We start from the raw sequence: 25,953 nt of genomic DNA on the forward strand, positions 1-25,953 counted from the left end.
CTGTGTCCAATTCTTTCAGAATTATTTCTATGTGTTCCAGATGACTCTGAGTATCTTGTGAAAAAATTAATAAATCATCGATATAATGAACTATGAAATCTTCATGGCGATTCAAAATGGTATGTAGAGCTCGGACGAGTGCAGCACAAGCACTCTGCAATCCAAATGGCACTACCTTAAACCGGTAGACAATACCATCAATAGAAAAAGCGGTGTAGTTTCTACACTTTTCAGCTAACGGTATCAACCAAAAACTGTGTTTTAAGTCAATTTTCGAAAATATGTGTGACCCGGTGATTCTTCCAAAAATGGCCTCGATGTTTAGAGGTGATTCATATTGTGATACAGTGTACTGGTTGATATTCCTGGCATCTAAACATAATCTCAATTCTCCATTGCTTTTCTTTACTATCACAATCGGGTTAACATACGGTGAATCACATCTTTCGATGATTTGATCTTCCAACATTTTATTTATTTCTTCTTTCACCTCTTGTCGATACTTGTATGGAATCGGGTAAGTCTTTGATCGAAAATTTCCCAAGTTTTTCACCTCAAATGAATGTTCGTACTTTTTAGCCACTCTGTTTTCCTCATTGATCAAATTTTCGTAGTTTCTTAACATCAACCGCAATTCTTTTTCTTTCCCTTCTCCACATATCAATTTTCTGTCTTTTTTCTCAGATTCTTCACACATGTTTACCGTGCATTCTGCATCCACTTTTGCATATACCTCCTCTTCAAATACCACTGTTTCAATCATATTCTTTTCACTTTCAATTTTTAGCTTTATTTCTTCTTCTCCTGAGCTCGTCTCTTCTTTTGAGGAATCCCAGGTTTCCTTTGTTTCTGATACTCTCAAATTTTCTTCTTCTGGGCTCAACTCTTCTTTTGAGGAGCCACAGGTTTCATTTTCTTTTGTCTTTTTCTGACTTTTTCTCCCTTTTCTTCTTTGTCCTTGCTTCGTTGCCAAATTCATTTCCACTGTTTGTTCTTTACCTGATTCGTCCGTATTTTGTTTCTCATGTTCCTTGTCCTGTTCTTTTTCTTCTTCTTCTGTTAGTTTCATCGTATTATTTTTAAAATCTATCACTACATGTTTTTCTGCCAATTCGTCAACTCCTACTATCATGTCATGTGACATGTTTGGCATTATTACACATTGTAGTGCATACATATTCTTACCCAGTCGTACCATTACTCGTATGCCTTCATTTATAGTTGCCAATGTCCGTTTGTTTGCGCCCACTAAATTTACCCTAGGTATTTTGTAAATTAAATTTGTTAAGTTAACTTCTTCTATTAGTTTTCTGTTGACCAATGTTATTTCAGATCCAGTGTCTATCATAATTTTAATTGGTTTCTCGTTGATAAATCCATCCACAAATTTTAAATTAACTCCATTTTTTTTTCGTTGTTTCCTGCCAATTTAATAAACTCCTTGGGGTGACAAAAGATTCCTGTTTGATTTTTGGTTTTTAGTGAGCGCCGTCGTGAAAAGACGCCGGTTGCTCATCGTTGTTTATATTTTCGTCATAATGTCTCTCTCCGTCATATTCATCTGTCTGGGTATTATTTACTTCTCTTCTATTTTCTCTTGGTCTGTCGGATCTGTTTCGGTTTTCTCGATATCCCTGTTCATTTTGTCTACCATTATTTCTGTTTTGTTGATTTGAGCGTGTGGTGTTTCTATTCTGGTATTCTCGATTTCTGTCCTCATTCCATTGCCTATTTCTTTGTTCATAATTTCCTCTTCCGTTGTCTCTATTTTCGTTTTCCCTTCTGGGATTAAAATCTCGTCTTGTATAGTCCCTCCTATTTTGATTTCTATCTCTGTAATCTTGTGTTTCTCGGGGCCTGTAATCTTCTCGCGACCTTCTTGATTTTCTTTCTCTTAGACTTGATTCTCTTATTTGTAGGAATTGGCATAAACTATCTATGTCTTTGTAATTTTGCAATGTGATATGGTCTTCCAGCGTTTCCTCGAAATGTCTTGCAATCAGTTCGACTAATTGTTCCGATGAGTAATTATATTGTAAATGTTTTGCGTTATTGTAAATTTGCAAAGCATATGTCCTTTCTGATACACCCATCCTATCATTGTATTTCCCATTTTGCAATTCCTTGTTAATTTCCAATTGTTGGACTTTTCCCCAGAAATAATTCAAAAATTTTTGTTCAAATTGTTGCCAATTGCCGAATTCTTCCTCTTTACTATCGAACCATAGGCTTGCTTCATATTTGAGATGGTTTCTGATAGTTTCTTTTGCTGTTTCGAAATTTCCGATGTGTTGTATTTTCTTTTTCAGGCTATTCATGAACGGCACTGGGTGTAATCTTCTTACGTCCCCGCCAAACCTTATCTTCACGTCATCTGTGCTATGTATAACCATTTCTCTTCTTTCTCCGACATTCTGTTGTGTCCTGTTTTCGGTGACTTGTTTTTCTATTTCTGTGATTCTTTTTTCCACTTCTTCTCTGTCTACTTGAATAGCATTTTCCAACTTGTTTTCCAAACTTTCCATTTCTTTTTTCTGGCAATTCGTTAACTCCTTCATTTTATTTTGAATTTTCATTTCTTGTTCTTTCATCTCGTTTTTCATTGTTGTCAAACATCTTTTTACTTCCTTTTCATACTTTCCTATGCGTTCCTCCATTTTCTTGTTGTTCTCTTCTATTGCTTGTTTCATTTTTTGTTGTGTTTCATCCATTTTTTGATCCAATTTTTGTTGTGTTTCATCCATTTTTTGTTGTGTTTCATCCATTTTTTTTTGTGTTTCATCCATTTTTTGATCCACTTTATCCATTTTCTTTGATGTTTCTTCCTGATTTTTATCCATTGTCCTTTTTGCTTCATCCATTGTTTGTTTTGTTTCTCTTTGATTGTCATCCATTGTTCGTTTTGCTTCATCCATTTTTTTTGACTGGAGTTGCATAAGTTGTAATATCTTTTCTAATTCTGACAATTCTTTTTTTCCTGTTTCCATGATTGTTGTGTTTAAAATATCTTCTTGGTCTGAATTATTCTCTTGATTTGAATGTTCTTTTTGTTTTTTGTTGTCTTTGCTTTGGCTTCTTGTCACATACATTTGTTTTCAAGAAGTACTGTCCCCGCCAAATATGAAATTTTACTAGTATGTTACCAAGACGACTTTTTCTCACCCAAATATTATAAATTGTCAATAAATATATGAAATGTAAATATCGTAAAATAAATATTAAATCAGTTATGTAAAATTTGTACCTAAAGAGATCTAAAATTTTATGTTATCAAATGTAAGTATCTCACTTTTTACCACAGGCATATAAATTTTCAAATACCGGCTTTACTCTTTCTATCCTTCAAATTTGCCACTAGAAATACTTTTCCATGCTTTCCACGTTGGACGACAGTTGATGTGATCTTGATTATTGATATGAGATAATATTTTTATATGTCATTTAATTTAATCAATGCATTAATAATAATCTAATTAATTTACCAGATCACATATCAATATGTTTTCAATCTCAGGGCTTTTTATAAAATTAATTACTTACTTACGTGGCTTCTAAGTATTTCTCAATGGTTCCTAATCGGGATAGGAAAGAAAAGAGTAAAATAATAACACATATGGGTTACAATTGTAATCAAAATATTGTTTATTTTATTTAAATGGCAATCACTGCTTAATATTTGCTATATCTTATTATTCTTAAACATAACATTTACATATGGGAATCTTATTTCCTTTTTGGTTTCCAATTGAAAGTTTTTATTAACATTTAACTATTATGATTTATTAGCAACAATTCTATTTAAGTTTGATGAAGCTTTTCTGATATTATTGATTATGTTTCTTCAAATTTAAATGTGGTATTTAATACGAAAAAACCCATACATTCATGTCCAAACAAATGAGACTGACCTTTTTCTGGTGAACTGAGAATGTCTTCACACAAGACCCGTTTCCTGCTATCCTTGGCTGCAATCAAAACCTCGTCCTGGCTTCCAGTAATGTTCTCCTTTGAAACTAGCTCGTATAGCTCTCGTTTCCTGCTTCTGTCGTGATGCTGTGTTCTACCTTTTTCGAAACTGCAATCAGCTACCGGGACACTCTTAGCTCAAGGAGGTTCTTTTACTCTCAACCTGGCCTACCTCTCGTTCCACGATAGATACTCCACACTCACGGAACTACACCGGCTTTCTCACTCTCCGTACACTACCGTCTACTACTGGACTTCCCTTCTCGACAGCTCAAAACATTCTGATCTCTATTTGTCATTCATTCCCCTACTTTCTAAATATCCCTTCCAGATTCACAAATCAAACTTCCACCACCAACTCTCATTTGCAGTATTCCTCAAAACCAATTTTTAATCTTTCTAAATATGCTTAATGGATTTCAAAAGAAAAATAGTTAATTCCCATTCTAAAATTACTTTCTACTAATTACAAAATTTAATGATCTATTATCTACTTCAACTGAGTCTTATTTAGCATAAGCTAATGATCGAACCTTCCGCGAACTACGATAATGACCTATTATCGATTTCACTTGAGTTTTATTTAGCATAGGCTAATGATCGAACCTTCCGCGAACAACGATAATGGTACGCCATTCACTTTGTTTATTCTAAGCGCATTTTCCCGAGTTTCGTTTAATCACTTCTTAAAATTAAATATAACAATTTGTTGTATACAGGTTGTTCTAAATTTATATGCCCGTGGTTGAGAAAATTGAAAATATTTTATATTAAATTGAATCCTGTTTATAATTATTAAAATTTAATTTTCATATCAAATAGAAATATAACAATACATATGATGAAAATTGAAAATAACAGGAAATAAAACAAAGCAATGTTTATGCGAGGAGAAAGAAAAATCACTGAATGCACTGTTAACCTACACTTTCTTGGTAACTTCCAGTAAATCTTGCTTTTCTCTTAGGTCTGCTGTTTGTTTTGTTGGATACTGTCATTTTTTCTGGTTCGTGATGGGTACTTTCGTGAAGCTCATACGCTGGCTTCAATCTGTCTATGGAAATTGTTGTTTCTTTTCCATTTACACGGACGACAAAATTCTTGTCACTTCTTTTGACTACAGGAAAAGGAACGTGATATGGGTTTTCTAATCGGTTTTTGATTGTATCACTGCGGATGAAAACGTGAGAGGTGGTTTTCATGTCTTTAAAAATGATGGTGCTTTTGGATCCATGATGCGACGGTTGCGTAGGACGGAGGTTTTCGAAATGGTTTCGAAGCGGTTTTAGGTATATGTGAGCACTGTCGTCGGTGTTTCTTTGCGACGAAAACAATAGTTCACATGGCAAACACAATGGTTCTCCGTACACGAGTTCGGCGGCTGAAGTACCTAAATCTTCTCTCCACGCTGCTCGTATGCCCAGTAACACTGAAGGTAGGCTTTTGCTCCATCGGATGTTTTCATGACATCGAATTGCTGCCTTTAACTGTCGGTGAAACCTTTCTACCATACCATTTGCTTGCGGATGATAGGCGGTTGTCCTTAAATGGGTAGTTCCAGTTAATTTGCAGATTGATTTAAAAAGATGCGATTCGAATTGTCGGCCTTGATCTATTGTGATGCGCTTGGGAGTGCCGAAACGAGCTATCCAACCAGAAAAAAATGTTCAGGCTACTGTGTCTGCTTCTTGATTAGGCATCGGGAAAGCTTCTGGCCAACGTATGAAACGGTCGACGCATGTTAGACAGAATCTGTTTCCTTCTGAAACCGGCATCACTATAATGTCTATGTGGACATGTTCGAATCGGCTGGAAGGTGGTAGAAAACTTCCAGTAGGTGAAACAATGTGGCGCGATATTTTCGATTTTTGGCACTGTATACACGCTCGAGACCATTTCCTCACATCTGATTTAATGGATGGCCAAACATATCGCTGTGTGATCATCTTCACCGAACTGTTGATTTAGGGATGTGCTAGGTTATGCATAATGTGAAAAATTGCCATTCGAAGTGGTTTCGGTACAAATAGTCTGGGTGTAGATGTTGATATGTCACAGTATAATCTCACGTTTTGTTCGGAAAAGCGTATTTTCTTCATTTGTAGTGATGTTTTCTCACTTAAAAAAGTTTGCAGTTCTGGATCAGTTTCTTGTGCGAGAGCTAATTCCATGATGTCGATATCTTTTTTGATGCTATCGACTCGAGATAGTGCGTCTGCCACAATATTTGTTAATCCAGAAATGTGCTGAATGTTAGTGCAAAAATGTCCTATGTAGTCTAAATATCTAAACTGTCTAGGACTACATTTATCTAGCTTCTGTATATCGTTATGTCCTTGCCTTCGATCATATGTCTGAAGTGTTTTATGGCTAGATATATAGCTAATAGTTCTCTGTCGTATGCACTATATTTCTTTTTGCTAGGTGAGAATTTCTTAGAAAAGAAAGCTAAAGTTTCCATACATGTATCCGTTTTTTGTTGTAGTACAGCTCCAGCACAAAAATCAGAAGCGTCACAAGTGATGGAGATATCAACATCGTTTACAGGGTGGCTCATTAAAGCAGCGTTAGCTAAACTGTTTTTGCAGTCGTCAAAGGCTTGTATTCGCTGTGGTGTCCATTCGATTGGTGCTTTTCCTTTGACATTACCTTTTAGGGCATCATGTAGTGGTGCTTGTAGCTCAGCTGCATTGGGTATAAACATTCGGTAGAAGTTTAACATACCTAGAAATCTGCGTAGGTCTTTCACTGTTTTTGGCTGAGTGAAATTTTGTACAGCTGCTACTGTTTCTTGTGGAGGTGTGGGTCCTCCATCTGATATTGTGTATCCCAAAAGGTAATCTCGTTTTTGCCCAATTGACACTTTGCTGGGTTTATCACAACGCCGAACTGCTTGAGCCTCTTGAAAATTTCTTCCAAATGCAACATATGCTGCTCTTCGGATTCTGATGCAATCATAATGTCGTCAATGTAGGCGTAGGCGAAGTCTAGACCACGTAAAATCTCATCTATGAAACGCTGGAAGGTCTGTCCTGCGTTTCGTAAACCAAAAGGCATATATAAATACTCGTACAGCCCAAACGGTGTGGTAACGGCGGTCTTTGGTATGTCTTCGGTGGCTACTGGTATCTGGTTGTATGCTCTAACTAAATCTATTGTAGAGAAGATTGTCTACCAGCTAGCGACTGACCGAAATCCTCGATGTGCGGAATTGGATATCGATCTGAAACTGTTCTTTGGTTTAGACGTCGATAATCTCCGCATGGTCTCCATTCCTCACCTTTCGTCGGGACCATATGCAGTGGAGTACACCAGTTACTTTTTGATGGTCTTATGATGCCTAGCCGTAGAAGATTTTCAAACTCTTTTTTAGCCCATTGCAGTTTGTCAGGTGCTAATCGTCGAGGCTTCGAAAAAACGGGTGGACCTGGTGTTGTATCGATGTGGTGCTTGGATTGATGTGAATGCCTTTCACGATACCGGCGGGTCGCGTGATTTCCGGAAATCGTAGCAACAGTTCATGGTAACGCGACACTTCCGCGATAGTCTTTACGCTGCCATCAAAACACTCTTTAACGAGTCCCTTTGTTCGAAGAGTCGTCGTACTATCTACTAAGCACTGGTTGGCAATGTCCACTAGGAGAGCGAAATGGGAAAGACAATCAGCTCCAATTATAGGCTTTGAAACGTCCGCCACTACGAATGGCCAGGTAAAATCACGCCGTAGTTCGATGTTTAAAGTCAAATTCACATAACCGTATGTCGCGATTTTAGTGTCATTGGCCGCGTATAGTTCGTATGAAGTCTTTTCGCGTGCACCAAGTACATATTTACGTGGAAAAAAGCACAGATCGGCACCGGTGTCGATTAAAAATTGTTTTTTAGTATCATAGTTTGTTACGTCATTCGTAATCGTCATTACGTAAATGCCATGGTATGGGTATAGACCTCGGAGAGGTTTGTTTGTATACCTTACAATTTGCTGATGACCAAGTCATCATAGCTAATGATAAAGACGACCTACAGTATATGACAAGAAAACTGAAGGAGGAATATGAACAGTGGGGCTTGGAAATTAATGTGGAAAAAACTAAATACCTACCCATAGGAGCTGAGTTATCCAATAACGAACTAGAGGATAATGAACAAATCACATCCTGTAGTGAATACACGTACCTGGGAGTAATCTTCGATAGAACGGGAAAAGACGATGAGGAAATAAAGAAAAGGGTAACACAAGCTAGAAGAACAATTGGATGCCTAAATGCAATACTTTGGAGCTCCAAAATAGGAATACAGCGAAAATACAACATCTATGAAACACTTATTAAAAGCAGCATATTTTACGGAGCAGATACTTGGTGAATAACCGAGAACAACAGGAAACAATTAGAAGCTGTAGAAATGGATGTGTTTAGAAGATCGTTAGGTATATCCCGTAGGGAAAGAATTCGAAATGGGGAAGTAGATGAGGTAGTGAGATGCACTACTAAGTCTCTTAATTAACTCTGACTTTAATTTTACGTACCCCTTTGTAGCTGGTGGTGACACAATGATGTCCCTAACTTCTGATATGTACACTGTTTCGAGATTAGCAACTATGTAGTTAAATTTTGTTGCGTCACTTGTTATGTTTGCAAGTGTAAATTGGTTTTCCACTTGCAGGAACCAAATTTCAGGATCGTTGGGCCAAAACGGTGGGATTTTAACTGAAATCCGATCAACTGAAGCACTGTTATCCTGAAGCACTGAGGCACTGTTGTTGACATTGGTACTGTCCATCATTTTCGATGCTCACTGTATTTAAAAAACCGGCAAAAGTATATTATTAGCACTAATTTGTTAAATTTTCGCGGCGCTTTAAATGTTCTCGGGGTCACCAATATTCCGGTAGTTGTGAGTTGAAGGAATTAATTAAAAAATAAGTTAACGACGAACACTAAAATATTTATTTATTTTGGTAACAGAAAAGGTGTTTTGGTTAGGTCTCGGAGTGGGTCGATTGTTAGCGAGAGTGACTTTTGTTCGCATGCTGTGAAGAGACTGAAAGAAAGCCACAGACGCTAATCTGTTTGTGTTTCTACCCTCTGACCAGATGGGCAATAAATTATCTAGATCTGGCGTATAAAAACAGAAACACTGCTGCAGTTTTAACGATTGCATGTCCAAAGTGAAGTGTTGACATAATGGTCTGATATGATAATTAATTTATGGGGAATTCAGTTTGTTACACTGAACACACCAAAAACATATGGTTAGGGATGCATTTCGTTTGTAAAACCATGTCTTTCTTAGCATCTGGTTTGTATATTAACTGTGACTTTTATATGGCCCATATTATTTCGTTTTGAGAAAAATTATTATAATTAAAATTAGCAAAAATTGTAATTAAAGCGTATCGCTATATATACATGGTGTTAGTAAATAAGTATAAAACATTTTAAGTGCTAATTCTACATAAAAAAAATAATGCTGGTTTGCTCTATAAACATATGTCCGCAAATGCTTCTTTTCCGAGATAAAGGGTGTTGAAATTTTTATTTCAAACTGCCAATTTATTTATTGCTCTAAGACCAGTTGAGCTATGAAAATGAAATTTGGTGAGTTTTAGGAGGTAGTTATTGCGCATTTTTTGACATACAATTAAGAATTTTGTATTCATCATTGGCGCGCATACGGGTAATAGTATGAATTAAAAAAAATAGTACCCCACTAAGATATTTTAAAATAAGAATTATTTTTAAATTCCACGTTCTTAATAAAAAACCTTTCTTGCTTTTTTTTCATATGGTGCACCGTTTTTATGCAGGAAAATAAAACATCTTGTCGCGTATTTTTCATTCCTTAATACATTATCAAGAACTATCCAATACTACAAGAACTAATACTACACTAGAACAATAACAGAAAATATATTACTAATAAGATTTAAACTAGGTGCAAAGCTGCAAGAAATGTTTAAAATGATCTCCTTTACAGGCAACAAAAGAATTTTATGTTCATCATTGGCGCGCGTACAAGTGATGGTCTGAATTTTTTTAAGAAAAAAATAGTACGCCACTGAGACATGTCAAACTAAAGATTATTTTTGAATTCCTCGTTCAATTTACCACAAAAAATCTTTGTTGTCTTTTTTTCATACAAGGCGCCGTTTTTATACAAAAAAAATAAAACATCTTAACGCTTACAAAATATTTGAGGTAGTTTCCATGTGCATAGAAACTTAGTTCAAATACTTTGTAAACGTTAAGATGTTTTATTTTTTTTTGCATAAAAATGACGCCGCCTATTAAAAAAAGGCAAGAAAGATTTTTTGTCAAGAAAGATGTTTTGTCGTAAATTAAACGAGCAATTCAAAAATGATTTTTAATTTGACATATCTCAGTGGCGCACTATTTTTCTCTTAAAAAAATTCAGACAATTACCCGGTCGCGCGCCAATGATGAATATAAAATTCTTCTGTAACCTCTAAAGGAGGTCATTTTTAACATTTGTTGTAGCTCTGCACCTAGTTAAAATCTTATTAGTAATATTTCCTGTTATTGTTCCAGTTTAGTATTATTATATTGGATATTCTTGATAATATATTAAAAAATGAAAAATACGCTTCAAGATGTTTTATTTTTCTGCATAAAAACGGTGCACCATATGAAAATAAGACAAGAAAGGTTTTTTATCACAAATTAGACGTGGAATATATCATTTTAAAGTCATCTATGTACTTTAAAATGTATAATATATTTTTGAATTGCCGATATAAATGAGTCAGATTAAATTAAATTATTAGAAGGATTTTTTGCTAAACAGCAACATTTTTATTTAATTTATTAATATTTTGTATTTTGACAACGACGTCCGATGTGGACGTCAAAATGTTAATAAAATCATTTTTTTTAGTTGCATGGTGGCTTATTTCCCATATATAATAGTTAATTTCAAAAATGCCACAAATAAATAGCTTCAGAACAACACTATATCTGGGTGCCATATGGTCACAAATTATCATCCATTAATTACGGATTGAACTCGGATTTTACTCTTTTAGACCTAGGGCTCTTATACCAGAGCTACATCTAACTTGGCCGTAGCAACCGATAGTTCTGCCGAAGACTTTATTAGAGTCGTCTCTATGTCCAATGCCTCTGATAGGTTTGAAAAATACCTCTCCAAGTCTTGCGTCTTAAGGTATTGATTTTTCCTCTTTAGACGGCTCCTGGTAGTTATTTATCAACCTCTTTCTTAGGGACGCAGGTCCATGGGACGTTTTGGTATTATATTGGGATCGACTGCATTGAAGTCTGTTCCCTCCCACCGGCCTTCCATAGCCCTTATCACCATAGTAGTCCATTTTTGGTGTATTCGTTAGCACAGTTCACTCACATGCGCCTAATGAGGTTTTGTAAAATTGCAGAGTTTAAAGCCGATTCTGACTTCCAATAGGAGCCTTATGCTTGTTCCAATTTGGTGATGCTCAGGTCTACTCCAGCCTGACAGAGTTGTGTCAGGATGGTGTCTATGTGCCAACGTCATCCTGTATAATTTTATGACATTGCTATACAACTAAGTCTGCTCGTTAGAGTTCCTTGGTCTTTTACAAACCCTTTTTTAGCCTTAATGGTATTTTCCCGAGGTCTCTTTTTACCCTCAGGTTTTGCTGGTACTACGTAATTTGGTTTTATGCGGATTTGATGTAGTCCATGTCCCAGTAGCCATTTTTGCCTCTTCCTTCATATCCCCTTTATTGGGCTCCAAAGAGGGGTTTTCTAATATAAAAAACTCTAACAAGAAGTAAAACCACTTCTATGTAAATTGGTATATTTATTAAAACTTAAAAAATCCCAATGGATTGAATAAAATATGTCCAATTCAGAACGTTTTCAGACCTATCGATCCATCATCAGTGAATGTGCATACTTGCTAAATAGCCCCAGAACCAAACAATGGTTGAATTTAAAATTCAATTTACATTATTTAAAAATAATATTAAACAGGCTAAACGCCGATGTTAAAGGATGTAGCCTATGGGAACATGGTGAAACCCTACCAAAACCTTAATCAACCATCTTAGGCCAACTTTGACTATAAAGTCTTAAGTTTTAATAAATATACCAATTTACATAGAAGTGGTTTTACTTCTTGTTAGAGTCTTTTAACTATATGGTATACAGCCAACCTAGAGAACTACCCTTTTAGTTTTCTAATATACTTTTTCCCACAATTTACGACTCATCCTATACATTAGAGTCTATACTCAAGAGCAACTTCTTGAAGGAATCCATATTCTGAATTTTCAGCAAATAATTAATTTAAGACCAAAGTTTTCATGTAAAAGTTTATTAATAAACAGGAAACTGAACGGTGTAACCAGGCCCTGTTAACCTGTTATTAGACCAAAAACCAAGCTAAGAAAGTAAAAAAATCACCATCTTAACATGGAACCCAAAGATATTGATGTCTTTAATTCTCAATATAAGGATTAAACCTTTCAAATGTAAGTAAACAAAATATACTTACCAAAACAGATATTATTACTCCCCCGAAGGCTAAAGTTCCAGTAAATATAAGTGAAGCATAACGCCATTTTACAAACAAATTAAATGCTTCTACATCTCTAAAAGTAACATGAAAAACCAATAAAAAAAGATTGATAGTACAGTGAAGTTTTTAATCTGATTGTACATAAAACAAAATTTAAAATATTATTTGGCATTCAATCGGATTGAAAACAATGGGAACCTTCTCTGGTGACACCTTCGAGGCTTCTAAAAGATGCAAGCCATGCGGATGCCCGAGACTACAGGAAGATGAGCGATTTCTACAATTTGCAAATCACATCCCATCAGCTCAGCGTGGTAAAAGTTCCAACGAGAAGGTTTCCTACGTACTCCAAATAGAATAAATTAAACATTAAAAATATCACAAAGCCGGAAATTGCTATTTCAGGGTTTTTTCAAAAATTGTCTCTGCTAAGCAAGTAAATATTTATTGAGTGTTGTTTTTATTTCAAAAACCATACAAGTATAGTGATTTTATTTTCAGGACGTGTTATATTTTTATTTAATTATCCTTCCTAAATGTATTTAACTGCTACATAAGATAAGCGACATAAGTTGGTACAAGAGCGGTGGCTTATACAGTTGAAATGTTACGAAGTTCTAGTCGATCTGCGGTTCAAAGAGCAGTTCGGCGTTTTAATGGCACCGGTAACTTTACAAGAAGACCAGCCCCGGGATTACGAACACTCGATGAGAAATCGCAAAACGAACCGTAGGCAAAATCGATGCGAATACGTATCAAAGCCAAAAACTGATTACGAACTGGGTTCGAGTAGACTGTCAGAAAATGATCGGCAATCATCGTATTTTTGAACCTACGGGATATTTCGATAATGGAATGATTTACATGTTATATTATGAAGACAAGGAATTTCTCTCATTAACCTCAATAATTATTATAGAATATAAAATAAAGTTTTTATTACATATTTAATTTTCTTTTATTTAAGTAAAGCCGCATCCTCCGGAAGGATATTAGCGACATAACGGTTATAATATATACAATTAACATTAATATCTGGTACTTACATGATTAAATTTTGTACAATATATTGATACAAGATAAATACCCTATTAGTTTTCTGTAATCAAAGTTCTTTCCCAGTAACAGTTGCAAGCTGTTCGGGATGCCATATATACGTCTTTCAATACTATATTTTTAGGATAATCAATTAAGAGGAAACAGTAGCGATCAACAGGTAGCGAAAACGCGTTCCAAGATTGCGGCTGTAATTTTGAATATTTTTTCGAGATATTTGGCACAAGTATTCGTAATATAATAAAGAATGGCGGTACAGAGCCCAATTTAAAAATATATTAATATGTAGAAATCACTCTGTAATTAAATACAATATTTAAAAAAACGAGCCTGTACCGCCATTAAGAAGAACAAAAAAATACACTTTCTTCAAATAAACTTTTTTATCCGATGCCTAGATTTTGTGTCATTTTGGAACTACTAATGAAATAAAAAATTTTAGTGTTTTTCCCTGTTTTTCTAAAACATTTGAAATTATTGGAATTGTATACTTTATGTGGGTTTAAATTAGTTTCCTGTAAGCATATTATATCAGGTAATTGCTCAGTAATAAGTAGTTGGAGAAAAGCGAGGTGATGGAAAAATCCATCAATATTCCATTGAAGTAATGACGTGAATGTTATTTTTGACTTAATTACTGTTACTGTCAGAGTCAGAAAATCTATACCACGGTAAACATGGATTTTCTTCTTAATATATGTTAATTTGCGCTTTATACTTCTGTCTTCTAAGTGGGGATATACTTTTTCGAACATATTAATTAGACATGAGTAATCTTTTGTGTATTCTTAAATGATACTCAAGGGATAAGCAGAGCCGGTAATGTTAGTTAGAAGCATATCCAGTTGGTTGTAATCAAGAACGAAAGATGGAGAATGATTTTCAATGAACGTTTTTGCGGGTTCTAGCAGCAGTGATATATAGTTACTACTACTTTCCGTTGAAACAGTTTTAGATTTTTTGATTTTTGGTAGAATTTTAGGCTTACGGAACGACTCTCATTCTGCTGAAAAAGACTCAATTTCAGGTGAAGTTATATCGTCAACGGTACGCTTATGAGAGTTGAATTCTTGAACAATGTTTGTTATCGGGGTTATTGTGTTTGAATCGTGGGACTCTAACGTTGGTTCTTCTAATACCAGATGTACATGTTGGGAATCTGCATTGGTGGAAACGTGACATTTCTTCAGATGGTGTATGTATTTGTTGCGAAGCTGCATTACATAGGCTGGGTAAAGATTTTTCATTATTTGAATGTTGATCTTCTAGAACTGTTGATTCGGAACACTGAGATGCTTTGTGGCCAGGCTTTTTGCAATTGTAGCAGACCAAGCCATCTTGCGAAATGAAAATCCTATGATAGGTGTTATCAAACTCAAGTAGAAATGATTCCGGAAGTGTTAAATTGTGGGGACTGATGTATATTTGCCTCCTGAAGCTGAGAATATGGTTATATTCAGGTAAGGTGTCACTAATTTTAAGGAATGTCATATGTGAAGCCGGTACTAAACCAATATTTTGTAATTCGTTGATTAGTATTTAGCCTTGATATAGATCGAACAATTTAGCCTTGAATTTCAATGTATCCTCTGTTGGTCATGAAATCTTCTACCAGTTGTTTACTAGATAGGTACATACAGATGCGATTGTTAGACAGTCGAGAGCAGAATATATTATTTTTGGGTTGGATTATATTTCCCAAGGGGAGGAGGTATTCTTGAAGTTTGGTATTGTTTAGTGCATTAAAAATGATCACGTTCTCTTTAGAATGAAACTGAACTTTTGTTGTTGCTAAAGAATATGTTTGTGAGACATTTTGTTGATATTGGATATTGAATTGCATTGTGGTAACATTATTTTCAAAATAGAAAACGAGATATCAAAAGCAATAGAAATACGTAGAGGAGTAAGACAGGGATGCATTTTGTCACCACTGCTATTTAATGTATATAGTAAAAGCATCTGTCAGGAAGCCCTTTTGCAAGCAAATGAAGGAATCGTAATCAATGGAGAGGTTGTAAATAATATTCGATACGCAGACAACACTGTACTAGTTGCAAGAACAGTAGAAGAATTACAACGATTACTTACAAACATAAATATTGCTTGCAACAATTATGGCATAAACATTAATATCAAAAAACCAAGTATATGGTTTTCAGTAAAATCATGACACAACCAGCACATATTAGTATAAACGGCATTCAAATTGAAAAAGTATCAAGTTATAAATACTTGGGAACTTTAATAAACGAAACTGGAGACCAAAACAATGAAATAAAAAGACGTATCGAAATTGCCAGGGCCACCTTCATAAATATGAGAAAATTCTTCTGCAACAGAGATATAAGCATCCCTCTACGATTAAGAATGCTAAGTGGCTACGTATTTAACACGCTATTATACGGTGTAGAGGCCTGGACTCTCAAACAGAACAACATAAAAAATATTGAAAGTTTCGAGATGTGGTGCTACCGTCGAATGCTGAAGATAAGTTGGGTTGAAAGAATCACAAATCTTGAAGTAATACGAAGGATAGGAAGAGACCCAGAAATTTTATTAACGATAAAACGAAGAAAACTCGAGTATTTGGGTCACCTGATGAGAGGTCATAGATACGCATTACTTCAAAATATAATGCAAGGAAAAATAGAAGGAAAACGGAATCCAGGCCGTAGAAGAATGTCGTGGATGCGGAATTTGAGAGAGTGGTTTGGCTGCACCACTAATGAACTTTTTAGTTCAGCTGTAAACAAAGTCAGGGTAGCCTTGATGATTTCCAATCTCCGATAGGAGTGGCACGAGAAGAAGAAGAACATTATTTTCCATGGTTAATTAATTTTATTAAACACTCTTTGTCAATAAATGTGAAGTTGGGGGTTGCTGGACGAAGACACTACCCCGAGCAAACAAACTTAAACTTGTTTCATAAACTTTATTCTTATAAGATTAAAGGTACAATTACAATTACGTCGACCGACATTATCATTATGATAGGTCAAGGTGACCCATATCTCGGTAACTATATCCCCTGACTACACGCCAACAGAGTTCAGCGAACACAACGATGTCTCAGGTACTCGACCTTCCCATTTATATCTATTATATTAAAAACAATGCCCATATGTATTACCATATATGGTTATACTATACGTACTTCAATAATGACGTGTGCTTTCTTTGCAGTCTTTCGAATGAGATTAATACTTTGAACTTTGCTACTATTGTAATAAATTATACAAATTGAAACTATAATATTGACCTTATTTTTATAACAAATAAATTAGGAAAATTCCGTGAGGGTTGTCGTGTACTATCACATCTCTCTGGACGGGGAAAAGATGAAAGGAAATTTCAGCAACAATTTCCTTTCATCTCTATTTTATATTATTTGTGTTGACTGACGTCTCTCCTTTATAAGAAAATTAAACAAACATATTAAAAGAAAATGAGAAAAGAAAAAAATGAGATATATAAATATTTACACTGAATCTTAAGTACTAGTAAAAGTCTTATGGTGGACTATTATTACACTTTTACACTATAACACTTTTCAGTACTTATTCTTTTTAAATATTATACAGCTTAACGTTATTCTTATGTATGACTACTTGTTTACCCTTTTTCTCAATAATTACGTTAGGCATTTCATCTTTAATTACGGTATATGGACCCGAAAACAAAGAGTTACGTTTTGAGTTTGGCTCATTTTTTATTAATACCTTATCTCCTGGTTTATATAAGTTATTTTACTCGTTTTGGCATCATATACTTTTTTCTGCTGTGTTTTGTCTGTGTTAGTGTTTCTCTGGCCTCCTTTGCAGCTACTTGTAGTCTGTATTTCAGTTCCATGGGATAGTCGTCAAAATTATACAAAGGTTCTATTTCGTTTTGAACATTTGTCGGCAGTCTACAGGTTTTTCCGAACACTAATTCGAACGGTGTATAACCCGTTGCTGAGTGTACTGAAATGTTAAATGAAAAACAGAAATATTGCACCCATGTACTCCAATTTGTAGGGAATTTTGATAGTTGTATTCTAAGGTACGCATTTAAATGTTTATGAGTATTTTCTAAAGCTCCTATTGTTTCGTGGTGATATGCTGTTGAGTTTAGTTTCTCTATTTGCATTAATGAGCATGTTTCCTTAAATACTCTTGCCATAAACTCTGAACCTTGGTCTGTGACTATTCTTCTGGGTACTCAATACCTCAGAATAAAATTTTCTACCAATGCCTTGGCTACTGTTTCGGCTTCTTTGTTCTTTATTACATATCCTTCTATGTATTTACTTAGCTCACGTTGCAGTGTCATCTAGATGCCATCTAGATGGCAGCACAGACGAAGGTAGAATATTTATTTCCCGTATAATATTTTACATATTATTTTCATACTTTTTAAAAAGTAGAAAGTTGCGATTATTTCCTGCTTGTTTGACGCCGTAGGTATTTTTCAATAAATACCAGGTGACATCTCGTGGCCTCAAAGTAGAGGCACAGATCGGTTTCGTACCGAAACGAGCAAGGTAGGTTGCTTCTAACTAACTCATATATATATATATATATATATATATATATATATATATCTATTCCCACTGTCATCCATCTCAAATGGTCCTACTAGATCTACAAATATTGTGTCGAATGCGCAGGTGGCAGTCGATGTGATGGTTAGAGGTTGTTTGGTTATGATAGAATGCTTATGCCTTTGACAATCGTCGCATCTCTTCACAAATTCCTCGGTACCTTTTCGTAAACTATTCCAAAAATAATATTTCCTTATATTTTTGTACATTCGATCTCGAGGTTCTTGATATGTCGAGTTTCTCAACGACGCTCGTAGTGCAGACGTTGATCGAAAATATTGAATCAGAGAAATAATATCGTCTTCTTCGTTATACAATATACTACTATTTGTATTTTCTTCAGCAGAATCTAGCTTCATTGCTTTGCAATCGTCCTTGTCTATCAGTTTTACCTCTACCGAACTTTTCGGGAATTTCAACAATTTGACTACGTCTGGTTGATCAGTCCATTCGTTCTTCGAATTGGCGATTTCCTCCTGATTTTTGTTTGTGCTCTCGTCATCACTAATACACTTTTCTGTGTGTCCTTATTTAGTTGCTTTAGTTCTTCTGATGTAACTTCTATTCGTGATAAGGCGTCCGCTGTTACATTTTCAGCTCCTTTCACGTATCTAATTGTAAAGTCGTATTCTTCTAACTTCAATCTAAATTTGGTTAATCTGCTGGAAGGGTTTGTCATACCAAATAGGTACACCAATGGTGGGTGGTCTGTCAAAATAATAAATTCTTTCTGTAGAAGGTAATGTCTCCATTTAGCGATACTCCATACTATTGCCAGTAATTCTTTTTCTATCGTTGGATAATTTATTTCCGCTTTATTAAGTGTTCTACTGGCATATGCTACCGGTTTGTCATTCCCGTTTGACAAAGTTGCTCCTAGTGCGATGCCAGATGCATCTGTCCGTAGAATAAACGTGTTCTCCTCCGATAAATCTGGGAATTCCATTACGGGGGGGTTTGATAATGACGTCTTGAGGCTTTCAAAAGCTTTTTGGCATTCTGTTGTCCACTCAAATTTTACATTTTACCTTGATAGTCTATTTAGCGGTGCGGCTATTTCTGCAAAATGATTGATATGTTTTCTGTAATAATTTGCAAAGGCCACGAATCTTCTTGCTTCTTTTGCATTTTGTGGTATTGGATATTGTTCCAGTGCGGTGATCTTTTCCGGATCTGGTGCTATACCTTTATTCGAAATCTTGTGTCCTAAATATAAAAGTTCTTTTTTCATAAACTCGCATTTAATTGGATTTAATTTCAGATTTACATTCCTTAGTCTTTCTAATACCTTCACTAAATTCTGATTATGCTGTTGTAGACTGGTGCCAAAGACTATCAAATCATCAAGATATATAAACATGTTTTCATAATTTAAACCTGACATTGCCATAGTCATGGCTCGTGAGAAACATCCAGGGCTTGTCTTTAACCCCATCGGAAGTCGTGTCATTTGATATTGACCTCTATCGGTTGCGAATGCTGTGTACGGTCTGGACTTAGAATCGAGTTCTATTTGGTAATATCCTTGGTATAAATCTAAATGTGAAAAATATGTTGCTCCTGATAAAGCGTCTAGGATTTCTTCTATGCATGGTAATGGAAATCTGTCATTCTCAATTTTGTTGTTTAGTTGTCTGTAATCTATCACAACTGTCCATTTCTTGTTTCCATTTTCATCGTTTTTCTTTGGCACTATAAGCAATAAGCAGTGGAGATGAGAATTCTGATACTGCATTTTCAATAATCCCGTCTTTTAACATTTTGTCTTCTTGTCTATTAATTTCCGTTTTTTGTCCATGTGGTAATCTATACGGTTTTGTATAAGCAGGTGATACTCCTTTTTGCAATTTTATTTTTGCTTTGTATACGTCCGTCGTTGTGCATGGATCGTTTTCTAAGAAAAACACATCGGAATATTTTACACATATTTTTTCTATTGCTCTTTTTTCCTCTAGCGATAAATTTGTTGTGTTTATTATATTCAAAAGTCTTTCGGCACGACTCACCGATTGATTTGATTCTCCCATGTGGAAAACGTCGAACTTGTCTAATCTTTCGACCTTCGGTCTAAAATTCTTAACAATTATTTCTCTATCATTGATATTTAATATCCTTATTAGTATTTTTCCGTCGACTGGTTTTGAGACTGCTCCTGCCGAGAAAATTCCTTCCGCTATCTCCTGTGGTATAGTTACAAAATCTCCGTAGTGTATCCCGATTTCGAAAAAAAAAATAATTTTTCACATCTCCTAGGTATTATTATCGTATAAATTTCTCCCATAGATAGCATTTCCAAATCTCTTCTCATTCCTTCTACATGTAACGATAATTTTAAGGTTTCGTAATTTATTGTAGCAAAATATTGGTATAAAAAATCGCTGCCAATGACTCCATTGACTTTATTTGTGAAACTTTTCATAACTGCAAATTCCTGTGTCAAAGTTATCTTCTCTGAATTATATAATATTTCTAGGTCACACAATAAGGTTCCCCTTGTAAATACAGTTTTTCCGGTAACACCTCGCAAGCTAATACGTCGGGTTTTGTTTATGTCGGTGTAGTTATTATCTAAACATTCTTCAAATAAAACGCTGACTATTGCGCCAGTGTCAATTAATAGTTTTTTGCGTTTTCCTCTGTAATAAACATTAATATAATTTAATCCACTTGCTGTGGAATTATCTGCCTCCATTCGATGGGCCACGAAAAAAATCTACTTCTTGTATTGTGCTTGTGTGTGGCTGCTCTTGGCGGGGCTGCTCCTCTGTTGCGAAATATGCTCCTAGTGAATTTCTGTTGCTGGGGTTTCTACCTTGCGACCAATTATTATTTCTCCCTCGTTGACCATGCCCTGCTCCTCTGTTTCTTTGAGACCTACCTCTGTTATGATATTGTCTTACTTCGTTTCCATTTGTATTTCTATTATTATATGTCTTGTTACCTTCTTTTCTCCTATCAAAACTATTTTTGTATCCGTTTGTTGTATTTTTTCTACCGCCTCTATATGTTTTATTGATGTGGTACATTCCTGCAGTTTCTGTTCGAGTTAGCGATTCTTCGTTCTTTGCGCTTGTGATCGCTTCCGCTAAGGTGCTAAAGTTCTTGGCTTTCAAAATTGTCTTTATCTCGTCATTTTTAAACCGTTAGTAAACACGCTTATTGCAATTTTTTCGTTTACTTTGGTCAGCACTTCTTCTGCATCTCTGTTTCCCTCTGCTTGTGCTATTGTTAATTTTGCCATGAGCTCCTCTAAACTTCTTCCAAATTTTTCTATTGACCTATTCGCTTGTTTCGCTGAGTTGATCTCCGCTGACAGAACAGGGATAGATTGTTTTACTAGAAACTTTTCTTTAATATCGGTTATTAGTGCCGCGTTTGAGTTGTAACTAGTTTTCAGTCGTAATTTTGCTGCTTGCGTTAGTTTCACCTTCAACAGGTACTTTGTTATTTGCGGTTTTCCCTCATTATCTAAAAATTCATCGTACAGTTCAATTGCGTCTATGAATGCTCTAATTGATTCTTCGGTGTTTCCTATGTGAGGGATCAGGTTCCCTGCTGTTTTCAGTTCGAATTTCTCTCCCATCTTGTCGTTGTTATGTTCAACTTGTCTTTTCCGCAGTTCTGTTTGGACTTTTTCGATTTTTTCTCCAATTTTTGCAATAATATCTGCAATGAATTTGTCTTCTGCTGCCTTACAGCTGTCAACTTTGTATACTTTATGCACCGTCCTAAATTGATCCGTGATAGTCCTGAGTTTTTCCACCCATTTATCTGTGATTAGCTTATTTTTCCTTCGTTCTATAGTGTCTTTTGTGAGATTCCTATTTAATATAGTTATATCTTCCAGAATACGTTCAAATCTTTCCTCAAACATAAATTCAGCTTGGCCTGACTACGTTACTCAATAGTATATGGCCTAGTGTCTCGAAGTCTCAATTACTTCGTAGAGCTTATCATTGCCGTTAAGTTTATCAAATATAACAAAATATAACATATAAAATATTATAATAAAACATAAATGTAAGTAAAATAAAAGGATCAATAATATTGGATAACCGTCAATATTTAAAGTGTCAGTAAATTAGTAAGTGAGTAATTATATAATAAAAAAAAATCAAAATTTCAATATGAAAATTAAAAAAAATAGTCATCAAACTTACTTCATAAGCAGTTAAACTGTATTGTATTAAAAAGAAAAATTACTCACGGATATGGGTACATGTGTCTATGCATTTGGTCCTGGATTCTGGGCATCTAACCTCAGCATCTCCATTGATTTAGATATTTCCTGTCGGATGTGGCGTCGAAGCTGCTTCTTCCATCGTCGATACAGTATCCATCCAACGATGATTACGGCCAGGCTGAACGATACAATTCCCAAAACTCCAGGGATTGATAGCTTCTCGTTTTCGCCGGTTTCAGCTGTCACACCTCCGCTGTTGCCTGCTTGGTTTGTGAAGATATGTTCCTCTTTTTCTTTGTTCTGGTTGTTTCATATCTTACGTGTAGAGCTGCATACCTCAATCTATATGCGAACCAGAAAACTCCATTCTTTAACTTAAGGCCGGGTCGCCATGTGATGTTGGGGGTTGCTGGACGAAGACACTACTACCCCGAACAAACAAACTTAAACTTTTTTCATAAACTTTATTCTTATAAGGTTAAAGGTACAATTACAATTACGTCGACCGACATTATCGTTATGATAGGTCAAGGTGACCCATATCTCGGTAACTATATCCCCTGACTACGCGCCAACAGAGTTCAGCGAACACAACGATGTCTCAGGTACTCGACCTTCCCATTTATATCTGTTATATTAAAAACAATCTTCTTCTTCTTTAAGTACCATGCCCAAATTGTTTAGGCGTGGGTAGCATCCATAACAATTTGCCGATATCGTTCTCGATCTTGTGCGGCATGTAACAATTGATCTGCTGATAAGCCAGTCCATTGACGAAGGTTTCGGAGCCATGAATATTTCTTTCGACCAATTCCTCTTTTTCCGTCGATCTTTCCATTGAGTATTAACTGCAGCATCCTGTATCTGCTACCTCTCATCATATGCCCCAGATATTCAAGTTTTCTCTTTTTTATCATCTTCATTAAGTCACCTTCGCCTTGACCTACTCTGTTTAAGACTTCTCTGTTTGAAATGCGTTGAACCCAAGATATTCTGAGCATTCTACGATACGACCACATCTCAAAGGCTTCTAATTTGTTCATCATGTTAACCTTCATGATCCAGGTTTCACATCCATATAGTAATACAGGATACACATAACATTTTAGGAACTTGAGTCTTAGTTGTAAATTCAGCTGAGAGTTGCTCAGAATAGATCTAAGTTTCATAAATGCTCCTCTTGCAATTTCTATACGAGTTTTAATTTCTTCATCCGGATTTAGTGTCTCGTTTATCCAACATCCTAGGTATTTAAAATGGTTAACTTTTGTTATTGATTCATCACTGACAATTAGTTGCATAGGGTCAACGTCTTGTTTACTAACCACAAGTAACTTTGTCTTTGTTGCATTTATGTTAAGTCCGTTATTGGAGCATTCTCTAGTGACTCGATCAATAAGGAATTGAAGATCTTCGATATTTTCAGCCATGATCGCGGTGTCGTCTGCATATCTGATGTTGTTAATATTTTCTCCCCCGATTCGAACTCCACATTGTCCTTCCAAGGCTTCATTAAAAATTATTTCTGAGTATACGTTAAACAAAGTTGGGGATAACACACAACCCTGTCTGACACCTCTTTGAATGCAAATTTTGTCTGTTTCTTTGCCGTCTACCAGAATAGAAGCTTCTTGATTCCAATATAGATGTTGTAAAAGTCTCAGATCTTTATCATCAATTCCAATCATTTCTAGATATTCAAACAACCTATCATATTGAACTCTATCAAACGCCTTCTCAAAATCTATAAAGCAGACGTAAATTGGTTTCTGTACTTCCCATGATCGTTGAAGTAATGTTAACATTGAGAACAAAGCTTCCCTTGTTCCCAATCCTTCTCTGAAACCGAATTGTTTGTTTCCCGTTGTCTCTTCACATTTCTGCTTGATTCTATTAAGAATTATCTTAAGAAGTAGCTTGAGTGAGTAGCTCATGAGACTAATTAGTCTAAAGTCTTTACATGATGATGTATTAGGTTTTTTTGGGAGTGGAATAAATGTAGACTCCAACCATATCTGTGGCATCATTCCAGTCTCGTATATGTGGTTATAAATGTTTGTTAATTGTGAGACATTATCGTCATCCAGAAGTTTGAGCCAGTCTGATGGTATTTGGTCAGGGCCTGGAGATTTCCCATTTTTGCTCTGTTTGATGGCTTTCTCTACTTCCGCTTTTAAAATACTAGGACCAGTATTCGTATACTTTGTGGTGTTAAGTGGTGGCCTCGTATCCAGGAAGAGCTCTTTTATAAATTTAGTCCATTCTTCCTTTTTTTCATCCAAGTCGAGAATTATGTTACCTTTGGAGTTTCTCATAAAGTGATGACTTCTTTTTCTCTGAGTGTAGGTAATTTATTTAAACTTTTTATGTATATTAAACTCGTCATGTTTTCTTTGTAGTTCTTCCATTTCACGACATCTTTGTTCCATCCAGTCCTCTTTTGCTCGCTTAACCTCGTATCTTATTTGTCGATATATCTCTCTATACCGAATCTCGTCTTTGTTTTTCCAATTTCTTCTTTGTTGAATAAGGTCTAGTATTTTATCGGTCATCCAATCCTTTTTATTTATTGGGTCTTTTTCTGGTTTCAAAACTTCGTTTGCTATGGTGACCATGGCGGAATTCATGATATCTAGATTTTGACCGATATTTTCTTGTTCAGATCTTTCTAACTGTTTTTAATCTCACGATTTATCTTATTTCCGAACTCATCTGCTATTACGGCATTTCTTAGGAGTCGAGTATTAGGTTTCTTCTGCGTTGTGGGGGCTTTTATTCTTTTTAGTTTTAGTTTGAATCCAGCACAGAGCAGATTATGGTTAGTTGCTGCGTCTGCACTTGGGTATGTTTTTGCAGATGTAATACTGTTTCTAAACCTTCTATTAATGATAATGTAGTCAATTTGATTTCTGACTATCTTTCCCTCTTGATCAGCTGGAGATTTCCAGGTATATAGTCGTCTTTTAGGTTGCTGAAACAAAGTATTTGCTATAATGCATTTCTCTTCTTGGCAGAACTGTATTAGTCTTTTCCCTCTTTCGTTCCTTTCTCCAAGTCCATACTTTCCGGTTATATCTTGTGTGATTTCGGCACCAACTTTTGAGTTGAAGTCTCCCATAATAATTGTAGCTTCATGTTTTTTGTGCTCCGGAGAATTTGTTTAATTTCGCTGTAGAATTGTTCAATTTCTTCATCTGGTTTGTCAGCTGTTGGTGCATAGACTTGTATTATATTAATATTCAACAGTTTATTTTGCAGCTGAATCATCATGATACGATCATTGAAGGGGACGAAATTTCGGATACAATTACGAATTTCTTCTTTGACAATGATTGCGACTCCGTTACGTCTGGGTCCTTCTGCCTTTCCCGAGTGGTATACAATGTATCCATTACTCTCAAATATGTTTGACCCTAGCCATTTCGTCTCGCATATACCTAGGATAGGAATGTCTAGTCTGGCCATTTCTAGCTGAATATTTTGTAATTTTGCACCTTCAAACATAGTTGTTACGTTCCACGTAGCTATCTTGTGGATTTCCACGACACGGGGTTTTCGTGTGTTGATGACCTGAGAGGCCCCGTGGTCTCGTTGTGATCTTCCTCCCCTGCCGGATCTTGGATTC

General features: G+C 35.5%; 1 protein-coding gene across 7 annotated transcripts in view; it reads right to left on the reverse strand.

Annotated features, from left to right (window-relative positions):
- The window catches only part of LOC126880339 (uncharacterized), an 85,102-nt gene that overhangs the window by 16,683 nt on the left and 42,466 nt on the right, over nt 1-25,953 (reverse strand). For 4 of the 7 annotated variants that reach the window (XR_007696572.1, XR_007696569.1, XR_007696568.1 and 1 more), the window contains exon 2: nt 12,481-12,577. The exons of 1 other annotated variant lie outside the window; for it this stretch is intronic. Coding sequence is in view for 2 of the 6 variants with exons in the window: in XM_050644142.1 (XP_050500099.1) it covers nt 12,481-12,577; nt 22,353-22,399 (144 nt within the window). In the remaining 4 variants the exon portion in view is untranslated. Of the gene's footprint in view, nt 1-12,480; nt 12,578-22,352; nt 22,554-25,953 lie in introns of those variants that run through there. 2 more of the 7 variants (XM_050644142.1, XM_050644141.1) reach the window with 1 other exon arrangement.

This window comes from Diabrotica virgifera, chromosome 2, assembly GCF_917563875.1.
Source record: "Diabrotica virgifera virgifera chromosome 2, PGI_DIABVI_V3a".
Taxonomy (NCBI): domain Eukaryota; kingdom Metazoa; phylum Arthropoda; class Insecta; order Coleoptera; family Chrysomelidae; genus Diabrotica; species Diabrotica virgifera.